This window comes from Mustela lutreola, chromosome 2 (assembly GCF_030435805.1).
Source record: "Mustela lutreola isolate mMusLut2 chromosome 2, mMusLut2.pri, whole genome shotgun sequence".
In the NCBI taxonomy this organism is placed as follows: domain Eukaryota; kingdom Metazoa; phylum Chordata; class Mammalia; order Carnivora; family Mustelidae; genus Mustela; species Mustela lutreola.
In genome coordinates, this window is record NC_081291.1 from 67,467,710 (window position 1) to 67,495,402 (window position 27,693).

Sequence of the window (27,693 nt, forward strand, 5' to 3'; positions counted from 1 at the left end):
GAGGTTGCCACCTTATCTCCTAGCATTATTATTGAAAACCCAGTAGGACTTAAAACACATTTATAGAAAACTTTTCCGGGTGTTTCTCTCATCCCTTAAAATGGGTATTCAAAAAGATTTCTCATGGCTAAGTTTTTCCTCACCTTACATGTTACTTAACTACATTTAGCACTCAGGAAATGCTAATGAATTATGATGGAGTACAGAATAAACAGCTTCTGCTCTTGTGATGGAGAGACCAGGTCTCCTTTTGCTGAATTACCTGGTTCTGTTTTGTTTTTTTGTTTCTTAACAGTCTTCCTCCCTGTGTAGTGATCCTCTGGCGACATCAAAGAGTACCAGGGTTAGTACTTTATGAGAAGCATGTTGTCGTCAGAGCTACCAGTTGCTTTTCTTTGGGTTAAATCATGCGCTTTTTTCATAGGCCTCCTATACTGCAAATTCTGGTCTGCTGAGAAGTACCAGTCTGGTTTGTATTTTTCTCTTGGAATGTGTGTACTCCTGGTGGAGCCACTGTCATGGTGCTGACCCTGGCTTGACAGCTTTCCTACAAAATAGTCAAGGACACATGGCTTTAATGCTGTGTACACAGCAGAATGTGCTGCTAGTGCTTAAAATGAGAACCTTTAGGGTAGTAAGAAAAAAACCCAGCCTTATTTTCCAGATACTGCTGCCCATTGATAGGCCCTTGCTTACAGTTGGTTTCCCATAGAGAAGACAAACTTGCATGGGCCCCACTACACTTTATACTTTGTGAAATGGTTGCCCATGCACAGATGTCATATTTTTCTTTGGGACAGCTGTGGTTTGGCCATGTTAATACTAGGCTCTGTCTAATAAAGCAAGCTGACTAGAAAGCAAAAGCCGTTATCTCTGTGTAATGTGCAAGTTGTGAGCTGGTTGCTTTCAGGCTGTTGCTTTGTTGTGCTGTGGCCTGTTCGAGTAGACTGGCAATGTGAGGCTTTGTAGTTTCATTTTATTGTGCCAATGGGCAAAATGCTTTGTGTCCCTCACTTTCCATTTTTGCTCATTTCGCTCTTTTGAGAGAATAAATTTGTAAAAGTTCCTTCTCCTAGTTTCATAACATGATGATGAAAAGAAATACTGTAATGGTGCTTTTTAAATGAAGTATGAGTTTGAAGTTTTGGGACTGATGTAGGACTTTATGCAATCAGTGAGTGTTCTCACCTGACACACCATTCTACAATGCTTTTTTGGAACTGAGTACTGTGAAGAAATTGTGACATTTTCCAAAACAACTTTGATGCCTGAATAAATAGATGAGTGGTATTTCCTCTGTTCTTTAGGTGTCATTGTATGATGGTGGATTATATAACCCTTATGGGTCTCGAACTGTAAGTCCAAACAGGGGGAGGTGATGGGGGGGGGGCATGTGTAGGTAGGCACAGTTTACTTACAAAGAAAAAGTCATTTAATCTGACCTGCAGTTGCTCTATAAGCTGTGACCCATGAGCTGACCAGTTGTGACTCTTACCCAAGTTGTGAGGAACTGCCTGCTGGAAATCATGGCTCACAGTATGAAGGGAATATTGGTGACAAAACTTTTTGGGTTCATTAGTCCCTGAGGAAGAGGATGGGAGCAGTGCTCCTCAGGGCATCCCCTTTCCCTCCTCACCCTCCAGCCGAGGACTGCTGGATCTGGTAGAATTCCAGACCTAGGAGTAACAGTCAGCTTCTCCCCGGGAGCTAGTGTCCACTTAGATCCAGGGTCACAGATGTATTCCCCCAGCAGGAAAAGGAGCTGGCCATTATTGTAAAACCTTTCTTCTTGGAAACTTTATAGCCATCTGAATACAGTTCTTACTCATCAAGAGCAAGTTCGGCCCGAAGCAGTCCTGTGGTGAGCTGTCTGGTCTCTTTGCATGCTTTTTAGATACTTCAGGTTGTTTCCTTAATCTGTGCTCACAATTTGGAATATTAAGAATGTGTGTTCACTCTCTTGGCATGGATTATCATTTTCCTTAAGTACCTCAAACTCAAGTATACTAATTTGTCCTAATTGGTGTTTACTTTGTGAATCTGACTTAGCACATAATTTCTGAAATGAAATTTCAGTGCCTTTAGAAGTTTTAAAAAATGTGTATTTTTTTAATGTGAACTTCTTATCTTTTCAGTGGTGATAACTCATTATACAGGTTGATTGTCCTATGTTTTTCCTTTCCGTCTTGACTTCCTGCATTGAGCCATTTCACTTGCCAGCACTTCAGTCAATGGAGTGAAAGGAGAAGTAATAAAACAAGCCAGCTTTTAAAAACTGTTTACATAAAAGACAAAACTGGGGCAATTCTAATCACCCAATCTTTCTGGAATATTAGAACACTTTTTTAAGTTATAAAAGTAATATTAGCTTAAGGAAAGTCCAAAGTAAAAGTCTCCTGACCCTTTCCATATGTCTCCTTCTCTACTGAATGCATTTTGGAGATAGTTTTGTGTCAGCTCATTCTTTTTAGTGGCAGTATATTATCCCACTAGTGTATGGGATGCACATTTCTTTTTCAGGATTTCTTGGATATATTAATTTTTTGGTAGGTATTATTTTGATTTTTTGTTTTTAAATTGAAGTATAGTTGACACACAAGGTGGTTACATTAGTTTCAGGTGTACAACATAGTGATTTGACAACTCTGTATTATGCTGTGCTCCCCACAAGTGTAGTTTCCATCTGTCACCATACAATGTGATTACAGTGCCATCGACTAGATTCTCTATGCTGTAGCTTTTGTCCTTGTCACTTGATCATTATATAACTGGAAGCTTGTATTTCCCACTCCCTGTCGATGGATATTTAGGTTGCTAGATTTTTGCTACAGCAAACACTTGCATAGTGGACTTTTGTATATAAGTATATTTTTGTGTACTTATGAATAGATCTCATATAAAGTAAATTTCTAATCAGTAAGTGATGGGGGTCAAAAAAATAAATAAATGATGTATATATGTTTAAATTATGATGGCATATTGCCATATTGCCCACCAGGAAGACTATACTAATTTACATTTCCAAGGCAAATGTTGACTTTAGGAACTACTTTGTTGTTCTTGACAGTGTCAAAATAGGAGAAATTATTAAAGCAGTTTCTTAATGGTCAATACAGATTGCTTTGTGGAGTGGCATAGGTGAGCCAAAATGGGTTTTCTTTTACATACATATTGGGCTCTGTTCTCCTTCCATTTCCAAGAGGCACTTCTCAAAAATTCCACTCCTTAATAAAAATGTACACAGGAATGTTTAGGAGATAAAGGCTTTTTGACAAAAGTAGGAAGTTTACTTTTACCTCACTCTGTAATAAAATTCCACTTGGCAATCCTTGGACCCGGTAGCATTTTTAATGTACCAATGTTATGGCCCCTTGCCAATAAAATGGTGGTAATATATTTTCAGTCAAGTGTAGAACCTTGTCCTTGTGTGCTGGCTACATATTGTTTCATTTGCAAGTTGGATTCAAAGTTATATCTTGGTGATGCCAGAATGGTTCCTCAGTGATGTCAGAATGGAGGTAACCTATACACATGGAAGATGAGCCTCCTGCTGCTTATGAAATAGGAAGAAAACTCTAGGGTGATGTTAGAAATATCTCCACCTGTTGCATAGGAATTAATAAAGGAAAATAAGAATCATCATTTCAGTCCTTGCTGGTAGGAAATTCTGTGTTTGACATACTTCACTTGAAGATATTCTTATATTTTTCTCTCCCAAACTTAAGCATTAAGTATACTTGTTGACCCCCTGATGGGCTTCCCAAAGGGTCTAGTGGTTAAAAAGCATGAAATCCCTAGCTGTTTTTTGTTGGTCTGTTTATGCCCTAGCCCTCCAGTTCTGTCCTCTTTTTTCTGTAACTTAAATAAAAGATAAAGTAGTATTTTATTCTGTGTGCTTTTTGGAAATACCATTTGGTTTTCAGTGATGGTTTATTATACTTAGAAGCCACTTTTCTGTCTGACGGTGCACAATAGCTGGTGCCAGTGATAGGCTCTTGGAGAGTAATTGCGTGCTTCCACAAACCTTGCGCAATGTGCTTACAGCCAGGTAAGACCTGTAGTGGCATCACATGTTTTTCATTATCTGCTTTTAATATCTGTAGTTTCCCGATGATGACACTGCAAGCATTGCGTCTTCTGGTCGCACCAGTCGTGGGCGAAGGGACAGTGTGGTGAGCGTGGTTTGTATGCAAACTCATACACTTATAAGTTTTTAAGTTGCCCCCCTGTGTGTGATCCCATGAACTCTACTGGAAAGTGAAATTTGCATTTGACAAAAATGAGCAGTTTCCTCAAATTGAGCTTATATGAATAATTTGCCTTCAAAAATGTGTCCCTATGAATATGTATTCTCTGTGGGCTATGGAAGCTTTCATCAGTAACTTGCCTCTTTACACCTCTTAGGTGCTGGTCTTTGTATATTTGAAAGATTTTTCAGTTTTTATTCTTTGTTGCTGTTTTATGTGCATGTATTTATGTGCACAGTTCACCAGAAACAAAAAACGTTTCTCCAGCAAAATGAATGCTCCGCTTTGCATAAAACTTGTAACTATGGATTACAGATCATGTTGCCATGAGTTGCTTTCTTCATTGTGAATTTGAGATGTATTATTTATAGTTTATACGTCTTAAGACCTGAGAACTTTTTAAGCGTCATTGGTGGCAAAATTTAGAAATCCTGGTAAAAAATTCTGGTTAAAAATGCAACTATCATAATAATTGTAGAAGCAACAAATAGCTACGCCAAAATACAAATTATGTAATTTCAGATTATTCTTTTGATGATGTTGGAAGTTTTTCAAAGAGCTGATAATGTTTTTGCTCTATTTGAGAATTGACTTGAAAATTACATTGATAAGGATACTATGTCAGCTTAGAGCTAGAAAAGAGCCATGTTTTGTGAACGACTGTAAACCTGAAGATTTCCTAGGAAAGGGGAACACCCAAGTGTTTGTGAGACTTGTTGCCAAAAATGCAGTGATCTAATTAAGGCAGTTGTGGTCCATTGGTGAGCCAGTTAATGCTCATCCTCAGAGCTGAAGGAGAAAAAACAAGCCAGAACACCTGAAAGCCCTTTGGAGAGTGATGGAATGGAAAGGGCAGGCAGGTACTTTAAAGTAATGATGCCTGGGTTTGAGCCACTTCTACAACCTGTTAGTTGCGTTAGTGGCAATTTATTTGTAATGGGGATCTTAATAATTGTCCTTGTAGGTAAGCTTAATATATATGCATTAAATGCATTACTATATGGAGAATAACTACAAAATTCTTGAGACAGTAGGAACCAGTAAAATAGTAGTATATCTAAATCTAAGTTGTATTATAATTAGTATAAATAAAAATACTGTTGCTTGACTGTACTAGCCCTTAGCAAAACTTCACACTTGTAAGCCTTCTTTGTCTCGGGATAGACTTTCAGATTCCCTTCCTGGAAGGGAAAAGTTTTTAAATAAGGTAATCAGACAGAGCTGAGGTAAGGAAATCTGATGAGTGAGGTAAAAAATACTCCTTACTTATTAATTTGACAAATGTTTATGAAGTACCTGTTACATGTGAGGCATGTATTAAGTGCTGGGAATAATATGGTAGGCTAGACATACTGGATTTCTGACTTCATGGAGCGTATATCCTAGTGAAAGAAATAGAAAATAAACAAACAAAGGAAGAAAAGTGAAGTAACCCCAGGGATTGTGAAGAGAAAAACAGGTGATAGGACGGGGCACATTGAGGGATGCATGTGGGATGGCCAGAGAAGGCTTCCCCAAGGGAAGTGACCTTTGAGCTGGACTTGAAATGGGAGGAGCCAGCTGCTTGAAGAGCTGGAGAAGAGCTTTCTAGGCCAATGACAAAGTCTCAGGTGGGAAAAGACTGATTAGGGGAACCAGAAAGGGGCCAGTGTAGTTCTTCCATTATTTTGCCCCACAGATCCTGGTCTTGAAGAATATGAAAAAGAGAGGGACGCCTGGGTGGCTCAGTTGGTTAAGCAGCTGCCTTCGGCTCAGGTCATGATCCCAGCGTCCTGGGATCGAGTCCCACATCGGACTCCTTGCCTGGTTCTCCCTCTGCCTCTGTCTGCCATTCTGTCTGCCTGTGCTCGCTCTCTCCCTCTCTCTCTCTGATAAATAAATAAAATCTTAAAAAAAAAAAAGAAAAAAAAGTACATGTGAAAGGAACAAAGTTCAGTATAAAACATAATAAATGTTGAGAATGTTAAAAAAAAAAAAGAAATTGGGCAAAAGGTGCAGTAAACTGCAAAGAACCCTGTGTTGAGCGTATATTTGCTTAATAGAGTTGAGAGCTATAATGCACTATACATTTTTGAAATATGGTAGAGGCTTTAGGTCAGTACTCTCTTTGTGAGGATGATACAAGTGCTCAACATGGGAGCCTTGGCCGGCCCTCAGCCATTACATGATCTCTGTGGGATACAGCTCGAGTTAAAGGTGCACAAAGGCTTATTTCAGGGAGCTGTGATTTCCTTTAGGACCCCCTTTACATTTCTTTTCTGCTTTTTTGAGTAGGTTCATTGCCGTGGTTTCCTCATTGCGTGATACTAGATCAAGCACCAAAACAGTATCTTTTCCCTTGCATGCCATTGTTCTTATCCGTTTCCTCTCTTTTTTCTTAACCTTTAAAGCATGTCATTTTTTCTGATTGAAAGGTTTCTACCGCCGATTATTTTAGTCGCTCCAATCGTAGGGGGAGTATAGTCTCTGAGGTGGATGACGTCAGTACCCCCGATTTGACCAGCGTGAGTGTCTTGCATGGGAGTTGTGGTGTCTCAGCCTTTTGACTAATGGCTAATACATTAGCTATTTGAAAGTTAGGATCTCAATTTGCTGCTTTAATTTTTATTGGAATACAGTAACCTAAAATATAGTTATTTGTTTTGTTTTGGAATGTATATACTGATATGCTCTGATTAAAAAAAACAACAAAAACTTTTCTGTGAAAATTTACGCATCAGCAGCTCCAACAACTGTCAGTGTTCTGCCGGTTTTGCTTCATCTTTTTCTTTTCCTCTGAATTATTTTAAAGCAGATCCATGGTATTTCCCAGTAGTTCAGTATGCATCTCTAATTGAGAATTTCTTTTTCATGTTCACTCTACCATTATCATACCTAATAAAAATAAAAATAATTCCTTAAAACCTAATACCTAGCCCATATATAGATATTCCAGATCTGTCTTAAAATTTTTCTTCCCTTTTTATTTCGGTGAGTATATAAAGTACTAGACAGATTTTGAAGGTTGAACAATAGAAAATACTATTTAGTAATGTATCACTAATTTACGGTAACTGGGAAGAATTTGAATAGATTTTAATCATTTGGACTATGACATTATCTTGAAGAAATCTCTGTCCATTGCTTTCATGTTTATTGGGAACTAAATTTAGGAAAGATTGTCCAGTAGAGATGCCTCGAGGCATTTCTCTTAATGAAGGAACTCCAACCAGCAGATACCCCTCTGCCTGATCTAAAAGTCTCTTTTTCTCTTTCACACCTCCTATCCTTTGCTGGAATTAGTTCTGTTTTGCCCATAGACCAGTGCTGTCTGATTTTCAAGCACTTTGAAGCAGGTGAGAGACAATGTTTCCTAGCCAAAAAGTTAGTTTTTGAATGAAGAGATATTATTTATATTTAGCACATTGCTGGTTGTATCTAAATAGCTAGTTTTGAATGACTTTAATCTGGAAAATAATTTTAATTGTGGTCCTTAAGTATTCCAATTTGTTAGGTCTCAAACCTGGCTCTATAGCAGCCCTGTCTTGCTCTCTGTCAGATCAGGGAATCTGTATGCCGAGTTGGAAGATTGGCTCCCTGAAATATTGCTCATTTTAATGATTTGCTTAGCAGCCTTTTTTTTGGGTAGATATAAACAATTTAATTTATTTTATACATCTCTTTTTTCTTAAATACTTTGAATTCTGTTAGCCTTTAATTTGTGATGGTGGTTCTGTCCTCCTTACATGTATTTCTTGGCAATTTATTTTAGTAACTACACAGCAGTGAGAAGCTTGATAGTTTTAAAGAAAGTCTTCCTGCTTCTCCTAATTTAATATAACTCTTTTCTTTACCCAGATAGTTATTTTGGTTTATTTACATATCTTTAAATAAAAAGTATACATATTTAAGGTGTATAATGTGATGATTTGATATATATGCATCATTATATCAAAGCATCACACTGTACGCCTTATAAGCTAAAAGACTCTCTAGAGCAGTGGTTGGCAAATCTGGCCAGCACCCTCTTATTTTATAGCCTGTGAGCTAATGGTTTATATATATATATTTTTTTTCATGGTTATCTAAGTACCTATATGATATCCTTAATTTTGCCCTATGGCAAAGCCTAAATATTTGCTGTTCCTCTCTCTAGAGCAAGAATTTTTTCTAATAGTATTTCTTTAAAAGGGTAACCATGCAGCTCATCGTAGATAAATGGAAAGTGGACTTGATTTGGTAAGATCACCCCCACACTTTTTGATATGATAAGCTAGGGAATTTGCATTTTTATGTGAAATATCGTGATTTGAAAATGCTGACAATGAATTCAAAATTTTAAAAGACACTTTTAGGCTTCCCCATTGTGGATCAGACATATGTATACATTCTGCTGCATTTATAACTTCTGAACTAGGAGTGCTGAAAAGGGTGCCAGGCCCAGACTTGGCAAAACTCATTATACAGTTTTTATGATTGCTCTAGCCTCTGGTCTTTTCTTCTGCACTGTTCCTTTGTCCCATCCATCAGGCTGGGGAAAAGGACGTAAATGTGCTTTCATTTTACTGATTATTAATAGACCATTTCTGAATGGAATCCTCAGCCATTTTTGCTTTAGGAGATTATTAAAATCAATTGCTCCCTTCCCTTCTGTGGTTAGAGAATCAGTCTTCACTTTTCTGGTTGTTTTTCTTTTTTAACCATCAGACAGAATTTTTGATCATATTATCACATCTATATATAACATTAGAAGTTGGAGGATTAGACTCCAATAACTATATTAAACGAAACTATAAATATGTTGATTAAGTTAATTCAAATGCCTTAGTATGAATACCTTTATCTTCTGATCATATATATTACATTAGATTTACTGTTAAAGTTGGCGGAGTGGGTGCTGCATGCTATAAGTTATATACATTAGATATGCATAGCTCAATTATATCAGGTCTCTGATATTCTTTTTTAATTTTTTAAAGATTTTATTTATTTGAGAGAGCGAGAGATAGACACACACACACACACACACACACCATGAACAGGGGGGAGGGGTAGAGGGAGAGGGAGAAGCAGACTCCCCTCTGAGTAGGAAGCCAGATGTGGAACTCAGTCCCAGGACTCTGGGATGATGACCTGAGCAGAAGGCAGATGCTTAACCAACTGAGCCACCCAGGTGCCCTCAAATCTCCTTTTAAGAAAAAAAGTATAATGAGAACAAGATACAGGTCTTTATTTCTAAACAACCCTTTCAAAAAAAATCTTGTTTTCTTTTTGAGAGAGAGAGTGGGTACACACAAGGGGAGGGGAGGAGGTAAAGAGAATTAAAGCCAGCTCCACGCTTAGGCTCCACACTCTTCCAGTGTAGAGCCTGACCTGGGGCTTGATCTCATGATCCCAAGATCATGACCTGAGCCAAAATCAAGAGGCAGGAGTGTCTGCCAGCAGGGAGGATGGGGGCGGGGAGAAGGAGATAGCATCTCCAGCAGACTCCCTACTAAGCAGAAAGCTGGATATGGGGCTCTATCTCAGGACCCTGAGATCATGACATGAGCTGGAATTAAGAGTCCAGCACTTAACCAGCTGAGCCACCCAGATTCTCTTCCTCTTCTTTTCACGTTAATACTAATATGAAACTGCAAGCTTGTTAGCTGACTTCCAAGTTCCAGCTATCAAAGAAGCCCTTTTCTTGATTGGAAAATTACCTATTTAATTATTTAAGGGGGTACAATGACATGATATTTACTTGAAACTTTTTGAGAATAGTAAGCTATAGTTAACATTAATGACTAAGTCCCAAGGGCCATATTTGTGGGGGACAGAGGAGGGGAAGCTTTGCTTAGTGTTTTTTTGTTTTGGGTTTTTTTTTTTTTTACTTGATTTACTTTTAGTATTGTTTCTATCTCAGTTTAATTTGCATGTTTTATAGGATTGTGACCATATCGTATATGCAGCCTTTGTTTTCTGCTTTCTCACTTACTAATCTTAGAAATGTTTTATATATTAGTACATATTCATATTTTCCACTGTTATTTACACAGTTTTTTTTATCAGCTGTAGTCATGTTTTGCATTAGATCCTCTTGCTCATCCTATAGCTGAAAACCAACCTTCCTTATTTTATACCTTTATATATTAAGCATGATTAAATGTTATTCCATTGAAAAGCCTTTTCAGGATCTGGCAGATTCTGGGTCATCATTATGAACACTAGTGTGTCATTTCAGAGCCATTGTACAGAGCTCTGGGCTGCTAGAGAGAGCACTGGGGCTTTTAGAACAGCAGGTTTCAAGTAGCTTTTTGTCTAAATGGAAGACAGCACATAGTATAACACAGTCTGAGAAGTGAGAACTGGAGTCTCTGGCCAAGTCACTGCAGCCCAAATGACTGGACTGCGGCATGGCTACTCTTGGCATTTTTTGCTGCCTTAACAATTCCTGAGGTTTGGCGCATGATCAGTTTGGGTTGCGACAGTTGGGATCTGTCAGAAGACAGTGAAAGCAATAGAGTCAACATTGCGATGGACTAGTTCAGTGATGCAGCTTCTGAAATGTAAGATCATTTCAAGATGACTGTTAAGAAAAATAGGTGGATTTGGGGGGTCCTTTTGGGAGCCAGGATTTCAGATAGACCTAGAAGAGTGTTTCTGAATGTTGCTTTTCTGTTTAACTCATTAGTAGAAGAGGGGTGGGATGTACTCTGAGGAATATATGGCTGTTTTATTCAGTTACAGTATTTCTTTGATTCTGAAGAATAACCCTCTTAAGTATCAGGCATCATGTTACTAGTACAAATGTGATGGAAGTTTATTCCTTTTTGCGACAATAATTGCCAGTATTAAAAACTACTGTAATGGTTTGTTTCCAAAAACATTTTATATGTGATTTTTAGAAAAATCAAAGTTAACTAAAATCAATTCTTTTTTAAGAGTATTACAATAAAAAGAAGCAAAAAGATCAAAGTCTAAGATAGTATTTATATTACTGAATAAAGTAAACACCTTTTATATAAATACTGAGAGGAAAAAATGAACATGATAAATGTGGGCAGTGAAAAAGAACAGAAAAACTTTCAAATATGAGGAAATTAGAATGAAGTGATCTGAATAGAGCCGGAAATAAAGACATTTTGTATTTTAATAATTAACAGGGAAGTTTTTGAATCTTTTTTCTAGACTGGGCTGGGAGGATTGATGTAGGAGTTGGAGTCTCGATATATTTTCATTTAGTTAAATTTCTCTGTGACTTTTTCCCCCTAATGGTAATTAGGGCTGTATATACAGGTAAATTATATGAACGCAGGGTTAAAGATTCACAAACCTGAGATCTGGACTCATCCCTGATATTTAGTAGTCGTTCAACTTTGAGGAAAATCTTTCACCTCTTGAATTTCTCTTTCCTCAGCTGTAAGGTCAGGGTTTGGAATTAGACCTCTAAGGTACCTCTCTTTATGAAAGAAACACTAATCCTATCTGCAGAAGATAGGATAACTCCCTTATGGTGTTCCCAGACGTGCCCAGACAATAGGACAATATGCTGTTGTTAAAGTAAATGAAGTCAGTCTGTAAATACAGATGGGGTATGATTCATTTACTCATTTGCCCAGCAAATTGTGAATCCTTCTGTATGCTAGGTGCTATTTTTGATGTTAGGAATGCAGAAATGATCATAGAGACATAGAGCATATAATAAAGAGAAAGAGATCAAATGATAAATAAGTGAATAGATATCATGGGATTAGGGAGTAATAAATGCCAAGAAGAAAAATGAGGTAGTTTCTTTAATCTCTGAAACTTGGAGAAAAAGAAGATATAGAATATATTTTGAGACATAACTTTAGCGTTTGTTAAAGACTTGGGGGCTGGTTGCCCTTGGATGAAGAATGGAAGGTTTGGGTGTGGTATATTAGGGAGAGAGGTTTATACTTCACATACCCTTTTGTGCTGTTTTTTGTTTGTTTGTTTGTTTGTTTTTTGACACATGTGAATGTATTGCTTAAAAAAGTAAAACAACAACAAAAGCCAAAGAACTGAATCCTTATGAGCTATGGGGGAAATCTTTTTTGATGATATATTTAACTTGCTTTAATCAAATTTGAACTTTTTTGGCCAAGTGTACTCATCTTAATCTATATGTCCTGTGTCCTAATAATGTTTAGATAATAAAGTTTTTGGCTTTTGGTTTTATCAGTCTTTTCCTTTTGATGTGTACAGGGGGTTTTTTTTTGGTGTTAATATTTGCATTGCCAAAGCTCAAGTTTACATGTTTTTCTTTAACATGTTTCAAATACCATGAAAAGAAAATCTGCAAATTCTAAACTTCTGCATAAGGACAGCTTGCTTACCGCATGTCATCCTTAGGATAAGAATTAAAGTTCTTGACATTTTGTCTTATGTGTCTCAACTTTTATTTCAGTTTCAATATGTTTACTTTTAGGTTCCAAACATCAGTTGAACTTGGAGAACTCAAATGAGGTCAATTCTTTTTTCCCTCAAAAACCCCCAGCATGCTAAGCATCTTTACTGATTTTTATCTCTGTTCTTTTCTAGTTGGATGAAAAATCTGACAAACAGTATGCTGAAAATTACACAAGGGTGAGTACATAAATTCCTAAGGGAATTAGATTCTCAAGGTCAATTAAACTTGATTTCTATTGCTGTTTCATTATTTTACTACATTTGAACTGGTGGAGCTACTCTTCCTTTCTTCATCTATTTCCTGTCCTTGACCCCCCAAATTCCTCTGAGGTTGAATCATGTGAAGCACTGGGAAGAGAAAAGACACTGCATTTTATTTCCTTGAATGTCACTTCTTAAGCTTTTGGCTGCTCTTTTGATTTTCATTCCCTAGAATTCGATCCTGAGAAGAAGCCATTAAACACTAAAAATGAAGTGTCTTTAGGAATGGTGGTGACAAACTCTGAAGGTTCCCCCCCATGCTTAATTTTTTTTTTTTTGAGGTAAAATAACCTTTTTCTAAGAGTTGTTTTGGGCTAAAGTCTCTAACTTCTAGAGTATTTTTAGAAAGAAAAAACAGTTAAAAGAAGTAGGTAAAATTTATTTAAATAGTATATTTTATTTAACCCAAATATGTCAATGTAATCTATGTGTAAAAGTATTAATGAGATATTTTACATTATTTTTTTCCATGCAAAGCCTTTGAAATCTGGTTATGTATTTTACAATTAAAAATAAAATCTCAATTTGCACTAGCCATATGTCAGATGCTAAGTAGCCTCACATGGCTAATGGCTGCTGTATCGGACAGCGTAGGTCTGTGTCATTTATTAATCCAATAGTATAATCTTGCATTTAAACTAACTGTGGGACTAGCAGTCTAAATTCATAGTGATATACAATTTGCTCGAGCTGCCAATTTTGTTTCCAGCTCTATCCAAGTATTAGAAAAAGAAAAGATTCTAAAAGAGCAGCTTCAGGAACTCAGTAGGACTGCTAATCAGCATACCAGTTATAAGTCCTGAACTGTTTTAAATTAATCTGATGTGCTCACCCCCCAGTGTTGTTTACAATATAGCAAAGATAAACTTAGAAAACAACTTGCACACAAACTATTTCCTTTGTTATTATGAATTCTAGATTCCAGTAAAGTGTTGAAGTGAACAAAGTTATGCGTAGTATGCCTGGGCCCTTCTCTGGATACCTTCTTCCCGCAGCAGTCTACACTGTCTGCACATTCTCATCCATATCCCACCCCAAGCCCATTTTTAGTTTCTATGACAAACGTATTTGGAAAGAAAGAAGACTTAGATGTGTCCCCTTCCTCTTTCTCCAGCCTTCATCTCGGAATTCTGCCTCAGCAACAACCCCTCTAAGTGGAAACTCATCCAGACGAGGGAGTGGAGACACCAGCAGCTTAGTAGATCCAGACACCTCATTAAGTGAATTGCGGGTAAACTGCAGTCTTCGGTTTGCTTTTTCAAAACTGTTTTTTGGCTTCTTTGTGGTATAGTATACTGGAACTATTTAACATTTAATGTGACATAGTAAAAAGAAAAGGACTATGATTTCTTTAAAAAAAATTGTTAAAGACAGTTCAAGAATGTGACTCAGGTCTGAAAGGAAGGAGATTAGTTAATTCATTTTTCTGTTCTGTTTCCTGAACATTTGATGATACTGGAATGAGTTCTGCTAATTTACAGGTGCCAAAAAACTTGTTAACCTCTGTAAAGTGATTCTCTCAGAAATAGTTGGCCATATTTTAAATGGAAAATATGGATATGCAAGGAATCAGACTCTAGAAATTGTTAGTCTTTTGAGCCATTATGGTATTATTTGGCTGCTTGAATATAGTTATCTCTCAATTTTCCATGATCGGTATAGTGATATTTGGGATAAGAGAAATACTGGAGTTGAGTCCCCTGGGTTGAGTCCCCGTCTTATTAACCTTTTTATTTTAAAAGTGAGGACTTTCAAAATGTATTTGAATGTCTGTTTGCTGAACCTGCTATTTTTGAGCAAGGGGGGAAGTATAGTAATAAAAATTGCATTCATTCATTCATTCATTCACTCAACATTTACTGAGCCCTTGGCCCCAGAGATTCAGGCTGTGAAACACACTGTGAACTTCAGGAGTTCACTGTTTCATAGGGAAGACAAACTGATAGAAACCAGGAAAACCAAGTTGTGTGATACTAGGTCATAGCCAGAATAGGGCTATTAAGGCAGTTCAGAGATGGGTCAGCTATTTTGGACTAGGAAAAAAGATAACAAAGGCTCTTCAGAGGAAACACACTCTGAGCTAAGGTATGAAGGAAGAATACAAATGAACCAGGCATAGTTGAAGGGCAAAGCCTTTCTCAGAACTTCAGAGAACCTTCTGGTATAGTACAGTTGCCCAAGGGTAGGATAAGAAGTGAGGAGGAGGGGTGGGTGAGGGGCAGACCAGGAAGTAGTCGTGGCTCAGTCCACAAAGCCTCATGTATGGGAGCCTAGAATGCATTTGGTTTTCCCCTGGCAACTGTGGGATATTAAAAAGGGGAGTTGAGAGTATCTGATTTGCATTCGTAAAGAGTGACCCCAGATTGGAGGAAGCACTGGAGGTGAGGGGAGCAGTACCCTGTGGCTGAATAGTGAAGTCAAAACTGTCATGGAAGAAGATGCAGGAAACTTGCTCTGAAGAGAATATTGGAATTGATTGGTCAATAGCAGAGAGAGATAGGAGGCTAAGAGGTTGTGTTTTCTTTCAAAGATGGGCTTGAATATTATTTTCATTGCTTGACTTGAGCCAGTAGAGAGAGGACAAGAAGGCAAAGGAAGGAGAGGGTGACTGAGGAGCAGAGTGCCTGAGGAATGCCTAGGGTGCAGATGGAGGAGGGCCAAATGTGGAGGTTCCGTGGTGCTGATGCAATGGGGAGGAGGTGGGGACTGGGGTACTGAGTCAGATTGTTGGTGGGTTGGAGCAGGAGTCCGGCTTGAGGTGGGCAGCCTATAAAAGCAGGCCAGTGGTTAGAGGGTGGCGAGGATTGTAGCAGTGGCAGTCAGGAGGAAGGAGAGCTGCATCTGGCTGACATGGCATGACTTTGCAAGTATCACTATTTACCAAGCTCTTACTAAGTACCAGGCATAGGTGCTGGGGGTGCAGAGTTGAGTAAAATAAACTCTTGCCTTCAGTGGAACAGAACACAGGAGGACAAGGCTCTTTAGCCTCACAGCTTAGCTTATGCTTGCTGTTTCCTTTTATTGCTTCTTTAAGAGAATGACTTGACTTGCTTAAAGAAAGTGAGAGTTGTATCCTCACACTCAGCTCCTTGTAGCCCTTTGATGTGTGTTGAATGAATCAATGAGCTGAAGACAGACAAACCTACTAAGGAGGGAATGAAGAGGGTCAGGGGAAGTGTATGTCACTGTCCTTGGAGAATTGGTCCTATCTCTATTGCAGAATGGTACTTAGGGAAAATAACCACAGAAGTTATTTTCTCCTTAAATCAAGTATCTGAGTAGATTGTATGTAGCAGAGTCAGGTATAAGGAAAACTGTATTTTCCATTTAAAATTTGACCTGTTTTATTTTTAAGGATTATGGTAACATTTGGAGCAGGTGCTCTTTTCTCATCATTTAAATGGCATCCTCAGCATAGACTCTCTCATTTGACATAATGTTTAAAATGTTGGTGTTGAACTTTCTTCCCTTTATTTTCTCCCAAATTATTTGTGGTTGGTAAGCACGTCATTAAAAGGCAACTTTGGTCATATCCATTTATTACAGTTTTAAAAACTTTAAAATTTCCTGCTTATAATTAATTTACTGCATTTTACTAGTTCTAGGTGAAGCATTATGTTAAAAATGATTTGAATGATTTATAACATTTTTAATATTATATGTTATAAATATTATAATTTATACATCTTTTTTCCATATATACCCCTCTTTGCTAAAACTGTTTCAACACATGTTAATGCCAAGAAAATATTGAACACTTTAGCTGATTACTCCCGACCTTCTCCAGCCCCACATACCCTGACCTGTTGGCCCTCTTCCATGGTTTGGAGTGACGGTTATGCTTGTGTACTTTGATTTCTCTGCTTTTAGTCTGGAATATGCAAAAGTAGTTCACATTTTCATCTGGATCTTTGAGACTTGAGATATGTTTGTGCGTGGTTTTATGCAATGGTTCATTCCTATGTCCTGCAGGATATCTATGACCTTAAGGACCAGATACAGGATGTAGAAGGGAGATACATGCAAGGGCTTAAAGAACTAAAGGTATCAGGGCCCATTCTGCAGCCCAAGCATGCTATATCTGTACGTAGAAGGGTTGGGTAATGTTGGTTTCACAAGTCCTGTTAACCTCAGTGCACAGAGCTTTACTAACAGTGTTTGTCTTTCAAGCATGTGCTTAACCTGCAATGCATAGGAAAGGTGAACTTTCAGTCTCTGCTTATGTCTAAATGTTTAGTATGGTTTTTGGAATATTCAGTAAAAGATATTTACTATATCTTTGAGTTTTTAAACCTTGTAAAATTCTTGCATGTCCCTTATATCTTAGCCATACAAAATCCAATTGGGCAAACTCTTAAAAAACTCTGAATGTGTGTGTGTGTGTGTGTGTGTGTATGTGTGTGTGTGTGTGTTGTGTATATGCACACATTTTTTAAAAATTGAAAATTAGACCTTAAAATTCTTCCATGCTAAATGAGAGAGTATTGCCTATTTCTGTCACCAAATTCAGTCAGTATTAAAAACAGAAGGAAGAAAACATCTACAAGTGTATTATTATAAATACTCCTTTTGGAGGAAGGACCCTGAGGTAGGAGGCCTGTGTTTTTGTTTTGTTTCTTCTTCTTTTCCCTTTTTAAACTATAGGTCAAAAAGAATTAAACAGATTTAGTGCTTTAAAGAATTTGGGGGTAAATTTAAATGGGCCTAAATCTTTTCCAAGCAAGGAAGGCTACCCAGTTTTCAATATTAAGTGTCCAAGTGAGGCAGACAGTTTGGTTGTCCTGGGTTATCCATGCTCTTCCCCATATTTTATTATGAAGTTCAAACCTAATATGAGGAAACTAAGTTTTCCTGAACACGTTCATGTCCCTATCTGAAATAGAAAAATACACATCAGGCCTCTAAAATCACGTAAGTAAGGCATTCAGGAAGGTGATTCAGGATATGCCCAAAGGACGAAGCATAGGCCTAATGGGCAAGGCTTTCATCAGCTTCCCTGGCATGATGTGAAGTAGTCCAGTTAGCAGTCAGAAGCTTCATGTGTATGATTATTGTCCGTAAGGAACTTAGGGTTAAGACTCAGGACCAAAAAGGGTAGGAAGTCCTATGGAGAGTGCCTGTGAAGGTAGTGTCGATGCTGCTGATACAGCAGTGTAAGGCTATCAGTAAACATAGAAGAATTACAGAGGTAGTATGCAGATGTGCTCAGTTAGTTTTAATGTCTCTAAACTTCAAGACATTTGGAAATATCTTGGATCAAGGGAACAAATCCTATATATTAAGTAAATACACTCATACTGAAAATAGGTATCAGGAAAGCAGGCAAGTAATTCAGAGGCATTCTTACTTGCTTTTAATTTAATTTAATTTAATTTTATTTTATTTTATTTTTACTTGCTTTTTATTTTATTTAAAACATTTTTCCTTTTATTTTAGATCAACTATTTATTACATTCTTTGATACAGAAGAACAGATTAAATTTATTTGAGACCAAACAGATACAAGATCCCCCTTTTTTAAGAAAAAAGGCAAGACCTAATGTTCCTCACATAAATGATACCATGCTAAGGAAAACTTTAGGAAATACATTAAATATATCCATGTTCAGTGCAAGTTTTAGGCATATCCAGAGTAAAGGAAAAATTACATTGTGATATACAGTGGTGTATCCTGCTTTATTTTTTTCATTTAGAAGAGACGCATTTTATTTATTTTTATGTTTATTTATTTTATTGAACTATAACATATAGTGCTGTATCAGTTTTAGGCATACAACATGATAGAATAATTTTCTACATTATCCAGTGCTCATCATGATATGTGTACTCTTAATCTCCTTGTCTGTTTCATCCATCCTACCCATACCTCCGTTTTTCCCCCAACCCCCCACCTTTTCATAATTCCTGGTCACCATATAATTGAGCTTGACTTCAGGTTATATTTATCCTTGAAATGACTTTTTTTTTTTTTTTAAAGATTTTATTTATTTGACAGAAATCACAAGTAGGTAGAGAGGCAGAGAGAGAGAGAGAGGAGGAAGCAGGCTCCCTGCAGAGCAGAGAGCCCAACATGGGGCTCGATCCTAGGACCGTGGGATCATGACCTGAGCTGAAGGCAGAGGCTTTAACCCACTGAGCCACTCAGGCGCCCCTTGAAATGACTTTTAAGTGGAAGAAAAATTGCTTAAAAAATGGTCTGATCGGTGATCAAGCGCAATGGTGTAAATGTATCCTATTAAAAAAGGATAATGGGTCATGGCTTATGACATTGTTCTTGATTAAATGAGGCAGTCTTTGGGGTGCTTTTTCTCATTTTAGCCTTCATGCGGAACCACCGGGGTTTTGTTAAATCACAGGGTGCCAGACCCTACTCCAGGGTTTTCTCATTCATTGGTTCTGGGATGTGGCTGAAAATTTGCATGTTTACCCTAATGCTGTTGCTGCTAGTTTATAGAGTCTATGTTGCAAAATCACTGCCTTAGACACATTTAAGTAAAACTAATTCCTAATAGATACCACTATGTAAGCTAGATTGAAATAATTAAAACTATCTTGACTTAAATTTAAAACCATCTTCCATGGTCTGTTGTTCAAAGAAGGTATGTGCCATAACTGCTACATCAAATTTATTGTTAAATATTGTGTTTTTGCATCTATTGTGAAACTATCTAAGATTCTGATGTTCATGTAGTTATGTCTCCTCTTCTGTGGGACTGAGCTGTCAGGAAGACTTTTTTTTTTTAATGCTACTAGCCCCTCTCAGGGGATCAGAATCATTCTAAATTCTCTATTATATTAGGATCCCACTATATTTAAACCATTATACAATGACTTTGCTTCTATTTTTTATTTGGGTTATATTTGTTCCCAGTCATGATATAAATGTTGCCTATTAATACAGCCCTGGTTTATGAAGCATTCTTACTGTGTGTGTATCCTTATGGAGAGACACTTCACATGTAGAATTTACCCATTTAAAGTGTACACCATTCAAGTGGTTTTTCACATAGTTACAGTGTTGTACAATCATTACCGCAACCCTGTCTTAGAATGCTTTCATTACCCTAGAAAGAAACCCTGTCCTAATTAGCAGTCATTCCTCACTCTTCCTCTTCCTCTTCCACACCCAGCCCTGGGTAACCACTAATCTATTTTCTGTCTCTGTGGATTTGTCTATTCTGGACATTTCATATAAATGGAATCATATAATATGTAGTCTTTTGTGATTCACTTCAGTTGGTATAATGTTTCCAAGATTCATCCACGCTGTAACAACCTTCCTTCCTTCCTTCCTTTCTGTCTCTCTATCTCTCTGTCACAACTGGATACTATTTGCAATGTGTGGATTTACCGCATTTTGCTTATATGGCAGTTGATGGACTTTTAGGCTGTTTCCAGTTTTTGGCTGTTATGAAGAATGTTGCTGTGAACATTTGTGTACACATTTTTGTATGGACATACCTTTTCATTTCTCCTAGATAGATACCTAGGAAGACAATCACTGGGTCATAGGGTAACAATATATTTAACATTTTTAGGAATTGTCAAACTGTTTTCCAAAGCACCTGCAGTATTTTGCATCCTCCCCAACAATGTATGAGGCTTCTAGTTTTTCCACATCCTCACCAACACTTGTTAATATTGTTTCTGCTTTTTTTTTTTAATCATTGCCATCATAGTAAGTCTGACAAGGCATCTCGTTGTGGTTTTTATTTTTTTTTAAGATTTTATTTATTTGACAGAGATCACAAGTAGGCAGAGAGGCAGGCAGAGAGAGAGGGAAACAGGCTGCCCTCTGAGCAGAGAGCCTGATGTGGGACTTGATCCTAGGACCCTGAGATCACAACCCAAGCTGAAGGCAGAGGCCCAACCCACTGAGCCACCCAGGCACCCCTCTCATTGTGGTTCTGATGTGCATTTCTTAATTATTAACAATGTTGTGCCCATCTTCGTGCATGTAGTGGTCATTTGCATATCCTGTTTGGAGAAATTTCTCTTCAGATCCTCACCCATTTTTAAATTGAATTCTTGTTCTTTATATATTTTGGGTACAAGTCCCTAATCAGATATAAGATTTACAAATATTCTCTACCATTGTGTGGGTTGTCTTTTTTTTTTTTTTTTTTGTAATGCTTTCTTGATGGTACTGTTTGTGCCACAAAAGTTTTTAATTTTGATGAAGTCTTCCATTGATAGTAGTTTTGGTACTGTATCTAGGAAACCTACTCCTGTCTTCTGCAGGCTCATGAAGATTTAGCGCTATGTTTTCTTTGAAGAATTTTAGAATTTTAGCTCCTGCATTTAGGTCTCTGATCCATTTTGAGGTTATTTTTGTGTACAGTGTGATGTAGGAGTCAACTTTATTCTTTTGCATGTGGATATCCTGCTGTCCCAACACCATTTATTGAAAAACTATTCCTTTCCCATTGAGTTGTTTGGGTACCCTTGTCAAGAGTCAGTTGATCGCAAATGTAAGGGTTTTGGACTGTCATTTTCTATATCTTTGATCTTGGTTTGTTGAACATTTACATTAGTGTTTTTTAAGTTTATTTTTTCAGTGTTCTCAGATTCATTGTTTACTCACCACACACAGTGTTCTGTGCAATACGTGCCCTCCATAATATCCACCACCAGGCTCACCAGGCTCCAGCCCCCACTCCAAAACCCTCAGTTTGTTTCTCAGAGTCCACAGTCTCTCATGGTTCACCTCCCCCTCTGATTTCACCTAACTCACTTGTCCTATCTCCCCATGTTCTCCGTGTTATTCCTTATGCTCCACAAATAAGCAAAACCATACGATAATTGACTCTCTCTGCTTGACTTACTTCACTCAGCATAATCTCCCCCAGTCGCGTCCATGTTGATATAAACATTAGTATTTTTAAAATTTATTTCTAAAAGTAATGAGTTTTTTTAATGTGAAATGCTTTTTCTTTTAAGATTTTATTTATTTGAGTTAGAGTGAGAGAGAGCAAGAGTGAGAGAGAGCACAAGCAGGAGGTAGGGGAAGAAGGAGAGGGAGAAGCAGGCTCTCCACTGAGCAGGGACCCCGATGTGGGATCGCAAGACCCTGGGATCACGACCTGAGCCGAAGGCAGATATTCACCAACTGAGCCACCCACGTGCTCCAAAATGTTTTTTCTTTTTAGCCTTAAAAACTGTTAGTAGGTAGTAATAATCTACCAAATTAGATAGTAGTAATCAAACCAAATTAGATAGTTATTAAAAAATAGGCTTGTTAAAAAAATAGACTTGTAAGCTGTTTTAAGCAGAAAAGTTTGAATTAGATAAAAGTTCAGGCGTTTTGTTATTGCTCTTTTTAAATCATTTTTGTATTGCTTGCTTATGTAAGAATGACCAGAATTTGAATAATTGTTAGAAAAAATGCTTATGCTTTTACATTAGCATTATTATACAGAACAAGAAAGTATTGAAAACAGATGTCTGGAAAGTAGCAAAATTCAAACGAGAATAAAGTTTACTTGTGTGAAGAGAGGTTGTATTTTGTTCTATCATTGCATTCTAAATACCAAACAGCTTGTTGTTAAAAACAAGAGTAACATTTCTGAAAACACTGATGCTTTTTCATTTAATGACTCTTCACAAATATATGTGGTCTGCATACCTTTTCTTCTTTCAGAGGCTGCACTGCTGCTTGATTTTGTCTTCTTGGATAGGAGAGAGCATATAAAGTTTTTATCCTGGCATAATTGGCTTATTATCATCCTCTGTTTCATGTGCATGTTACTAAACCAGGTGTTCCCCAAGCCGCTTGCATTTTGCAAAAATGCATCTTCATGTGTTTGTGCCAGTGCTATATTTCTTGTTATACTGCATATAAACGATGAACATATTTTAGATATCAGGCTGATGGCTGTGACTTTCATTTAGGAGTCTTTGTCCGAAGTGGAAGAAAAATACAAGAAAGCCATGGTTTCCAATGCACAGTTAGACAATGAGAAGAACAATTTGATCTACCAGGTAGACACCCTCAAAGATGTTATTGAAGAACAGGAGGAACAGATGGCAGAATTTTATAGAGAAAATGAAGAAAAATCAAAGGTAATTGTGCATGTTGTATCATCCCTTTCTCTGGGCCAGAAAATTAGAACCTGCCATTTTGGGGATGCTGGGCTTGATGGAAGAGTGCATCATACCTAGAACTGAAGCTTCAGTTGAAATGGATTGATCCATGGAAGTTGACAAACATGAGCTTTCAGGTCTTAAAATATTTTCCTTTTTAAATTTTTATAAAGTCTACTTAATTCTCTTAAGGAAAATCTTATGGCCTCCTTCATTTTCTGAAGATAGAATACAACTCAAGTTTTATCTTTATTTGCTATCTCTTAATTGGGATAATTACAGTGAATTATTTATTTCTTCCTGTTTTAACTGGCTGGAATGCCACAAAGCTCTGAAGACTTTCAGTGAGATGGTTCACTTTTTTCTTTTCTATAATTTTTCAAGATAGTCTGTTTTCTAAATGATGGGAGAGAAGTTTTTAACCAGTTATTTAAAAACAGCAGGATGGAGACATAGGTCAGAAGTCAACAGATGTTTTCTTTAGAGGTTTGTAAGTTACATTGTTAAAATGTGCAGATGGAAAATAAAAGGCACTGTGCAAGGTTCAGATTTGCCCTTTGACAACTGCAGAAAACAAATTGGGTTCTCTTATTGGATTTGGACTTTTTAAAGTGTTAATGTCAGTCTGAGCAGAGGACAAAAGGGTAGTACTGCCAAAAAATGAATTGTGACTACGTTGCAAAAATAAAAAGCCCAGAAAACAATTTAGGAAGTACATTGGTGTGTTGTTAGAAACATCAGTAATCTGAAGGGAGAAAAGCTGTTAATACAACCTTAAAGGGACTGGTGTTAATAAATGGGGATTTTTTTCCTTAAGGACTGAAAGTGCTCATTCCAGTCTGTTTTGGTCAGATTTAAAAAGTGGAAGTGTTTGTCAAGGGCTTCAGGGAAGAAAGGATGAATAGACAGAATATAGAGGGTTTTTAGGGCAGTGATCGTATTCTGAATGATACTATATGAGTGAATACATTATTTTTGTCAAAACCCATAGAATATATAATCCCAAGCGTGATCCTTAATGTAAACTGTGGACTTTGGGTAATAATGGTATGTCAGTGTGGGCTCAGCACTCATAACAAGTCAGCCAAGACTTGGCTGCTCAACTGGCTGAGCCACCCCCAGTGCCCCTATAGATACTGCCTCATGCAGTAGAATATTCACTTTCAGAGACCTACAGAGAGGTCAGGCATTCAGGTATTTTTTATTATAGCTCAGAAGGAAAGGGTAGAGAAGGACCATTCAATTATAACAACAATGGTATTAATACAATTTTCCAAAATGTCTTCAGTGCTTCCTGCTGGGATTGTAATACCACATCTTAAATATTGTCTCTATGCCTACTCTGGGGACGAATGAATGCCTGATTAGGGATGTCTCAAGTATAGTATTTTCTTTTTTTTAAAGATTTTATTTATTTATTTGACAGACACACAGCGAGAAAGGGAACACAAGCAGGGGGATTTGGAGAGGGAGAAGCAGGCTTCCTGCTGAGCAGGGCGCCTGATACAGGGCTTGATCCCAGGACTCTGGGATCATGACCTGAGCCAAAGGCAGAGGCTTAACGACTGAGCCACCCAGGTGCCCCAAGTATAGTATTTTCTTAATAGCTATTTATTTTAGTAGCGGATTCTTTTTCTTTTCCTTTTTTAAAAGCTTGTCTGAGATTTTAAAGACATGTTTTATTAGAGTTTTTATTTTATTATTTATTTATTTATTTTAAAGATTTCATTTATTTGACAGAGATCACAAGTAGATAGAGAGGCAGGCAGAGAGAGAGGGGTAAGCAGGCTCCCTGCTAAGCAGAGAGCCCGACTCGGGGCTTAATCCCAGAACCCCCTAGATCATGACCTGAGCTGAAGGTAGAGGGCTTAACCCACTGAGTCACCCAGGTGCCCCTAGACTTTTTAAAAATACGGAAAATAGCAGACTATTCTGAAGCCTCCTAAAGCCATCATCTATTCCCAGTCATCAATCCATGGCCAATTTTGTCCATCTACTTCCTCCACTCCTATTCTTTGAGGTAAGACCTCACTAACTCATATTTTTTAAAGAAGATATTTATTTATTTATTTATTTATTTATTTATTTGAGAGAGTGAGAGAGAGTGAGCACAAACCAGGAAGGAGCAGAGGAGAGGGAGAAGCAGACTCCTGCTGAGCAGTGAGCCCAATGTAGGGCTCGATCCTGGGATGCCAGGATCATGACCTGAGCCGAAGGCAGATGCTTAACCGACTGAGCCACCCAGGCACCCCTCAGTACCTCATATTTAAAAAGAGTTTAGGTAAGACTCTCTAAACGATAGAAAAAAATCTAAAAAATTAAGAATAATTCCTTCATACTACATATCCAACCATTGTTAAAATTTCAGTTGTCTCAAATGTCCTAAGTGGTTTTCTTTTTTACACTTAAAAGCAAAAACAACAACAAAAAACCAAACCAAACCAAACCAAACCAAAAAAACCAGAAAAAACCCTTGAGGATCCAGGTAAGTTTCATAAGTTGAAATTAGTTGTCATGTCTTTTAAGTTTCTTTGTGTTTATAGCTTTCCCTTCATCTCTCTCTCTCTCTCTCTTTTTTTTCCCCCTCCCTTGCAATTTGTGTGTCAAAGACACTGGATTGCTTGTCTTAACAGTTTCCAACAGCCTTAGAGATTTTGCTGTTTCATCCCTGTGGTGTCTTTATTGTGTTCCCTTTTCCTCTGTCTTTTCTATGAACAGGTAATGAGGTTTAGAGGCTTAACCAAACAAAGGTGCAGCATTTTTGGCAAGTCTGCTTCACGGGTTATGGGTTATCATCTGGCAGGATGCCTTGATGTGAGGCTCACTCTTTTTACAGTGCTGTTGCTAGATGCTTTGATTTGTTAGTTGATCAGGGGTTGGAAAATGGGATATACTAATTTTATCATTACTGTTTTTTATTTCTTGAGTTATTTTTAAATGGATTGGAGATAAAATTTACGTACCATCTACGTCATCCATTTAAAAGTACAATTCAGGGGCTTTTATATATTCACATTATGTGCAGCCATCCCAGTTAGTTCTAGAGTACTGTGGTCGTGTCAGAAAGAGGCCCTGTATCCTTTAGCTGTCATTGCTCTGTCTCCTGCCCCCTCAGCCCTCAGTAACTCGTCTGCTTTCTTTCTCTGTAGTAATTTCCCCATTCTAAACTTACAGTCGGTGGAGTCACAGAATAGGAGGTTGGCTTTTTAGACTGGCTTCTTTTATTTAGCTTAACTATTTTGGATGTTCATCTGTATTGTAGTGTGGGTCGCTACCTCATTACTTTTTATGGCCCAATACTCTCCCATTCAGTGGGTATACCACATTTTGTTTTTCATTTGTGTGCTGATGCACATGCTGTGATGAATAATGCGTCTGTAAACATTGGTGTATATATCTTTGTGTGGACGTATGTTGTCCTTTCTGTTAAGTGTGTACCTGGGAAGGGAGTTAGTTGCTGGATCATATGGCAGCACTATATTGAACCATTAGAGGAATGCCAGGCCATTTTCCACAGTGGCTGCACCATTTCACGTTCCCACCAGCAGTGTATGTGAGTTCTGATTTCACCACACCCTCACCAACACTATTGTCTGACTTTTTTTCTTTTTACAGCCTTCCTAGCAGCTGTGGTTTTGGTTTGCATTTTCCTGAATACTAATAATTATGGGTATATCTTCATATGCTTCATGTATCTCCCTTAGAGAAATGGCTATTCAAATCTTTTGCCTATTTTATTTTTTATTACTATTTTTGAAAGATTTTATTTTATTTTATTATTTTTTTGAGAGAAAGAGAGTGAGAGAGAGAGAGCGCTAGCAGGAGGAGGAACAGAGGGAAAGGGAGAAGCAGACTCCCTACTGAGCAGGGAGCCTGATATAGGACTCCATCCCAGGACCTGAGATCATGCTCTGAGCTGAAGGCAGACACTTAACTGACTGAACCATCCAGGTGGCTCTCTTTTTTGCCTATTTTAAAATTATATTTTTAAAATTATTATTGGTTGCAAGAGTTTATATATTCCAGCCACAGGTTCCTTATCAGATACAACTTAAAAAATTTTTTAAAAATATCATTATGAAGTCAACAATACCAGCATTTGATGATTTGAATTCGTTAGCTTTTATTTTTTAAAATATTTATTTTATTTTATTTTTTAAAAGATTTTATTTATCTGACAGAGAGAAATATAGTGAGAGAGGGAACATAAGCAGGGAGAGTGGGAGAGGGAGAAGCAGGCTACCTGCTGAGCAAGGAGCCCCATGTGGAGCTCTATCCCAGGACCCTGAGATCGTGACCTGAGCTGAAGGCAGATGCTTAATGACTGAGCCACCCAGGCACCCCTAGCTTTTAGTCTTTTGATTTTCAGATTGTTCAACCTTTAAGTAATATGAATGTGTTCAGGTTGATTTCCAAGTAATTTTGACATGTTTGTTTGTTTGTTTGTTTTTGGATAAATTCTGTCTAGCACAAGAAAGTGTTCCAGGCTCATCTGGTACATTTCCTGCTCCAAACCTGGAGCTGTTTGTCCAAGGAGCCTTGGTTCTTTTAGTGGGGCGGTATGGGTGCTGGAGAGCTCTTGCCACCGAGATCATCACTGTTTATAAAGGCCTTCTTAGTGGGTGTATCAGGGAAATATTTATGTGGGGTACTTTTTTGTTTTTAAAGTCAAAATGTATTATGAGTTTATTCTGGTAGTTCTAGTTCACGT

General features: G+C 37.6%; 1 protein-coding gene across 25 annotated transcripts in view; it reads left to right on the plus strand.

Annotated features, from left to right (window-relative positions):
- LRRFIP2 (LRR binding FLII interacting protein 2) overlaps nt 1-27,693 on the plus strand; it is a 107,465-nt gene that overhangs the window by 57,669 nt on the left and 22,103 nt on the right. For 11 of the 25 annotated variants that reach the window (XM_059162112.1, XM_059162111.1, XM_059162116.1 and 8 more), the window contains 10 exons: nt 296-343; nt 425-469; nt 1,308-1,355; nt 1,805-1,861; nt 4,104-4,181; nt 6,662-6,751; nt 12,771-12,815; nt 14,014-14,130; nt 16,872-16,982; nt 22,791-22,961. In XM_059162112.1, coding sequence (XP_059018095.1) covers nt 296-343; nt 425-469; nt 1,308-1,355; nt 1,805-1,861; nt 4,104-4,181; nt 6,662-6,751; nt 12,771-12,815; nt 14,014-14,130; nt 16,872-16,982; nt 22,791-22,961 — 810 coding nt within the window. The remainder of the gene's footprint in view (nt 1-295; nt 344-424; nt 470-1,307; nt 1,356-1,804; nt 1,862-4,103; nt 4,182-6,661; nt 6,752-12,770; nt 12,816-14,013; nt 14,131-16,871; nt 16,983-22,790; nt 22,962-27,693) is intronic. The other 14 variants (XM_059162129.1, XM_059162130.1, XM_059162134.1 and 11 more) reach the window with 8 other exon arrangements.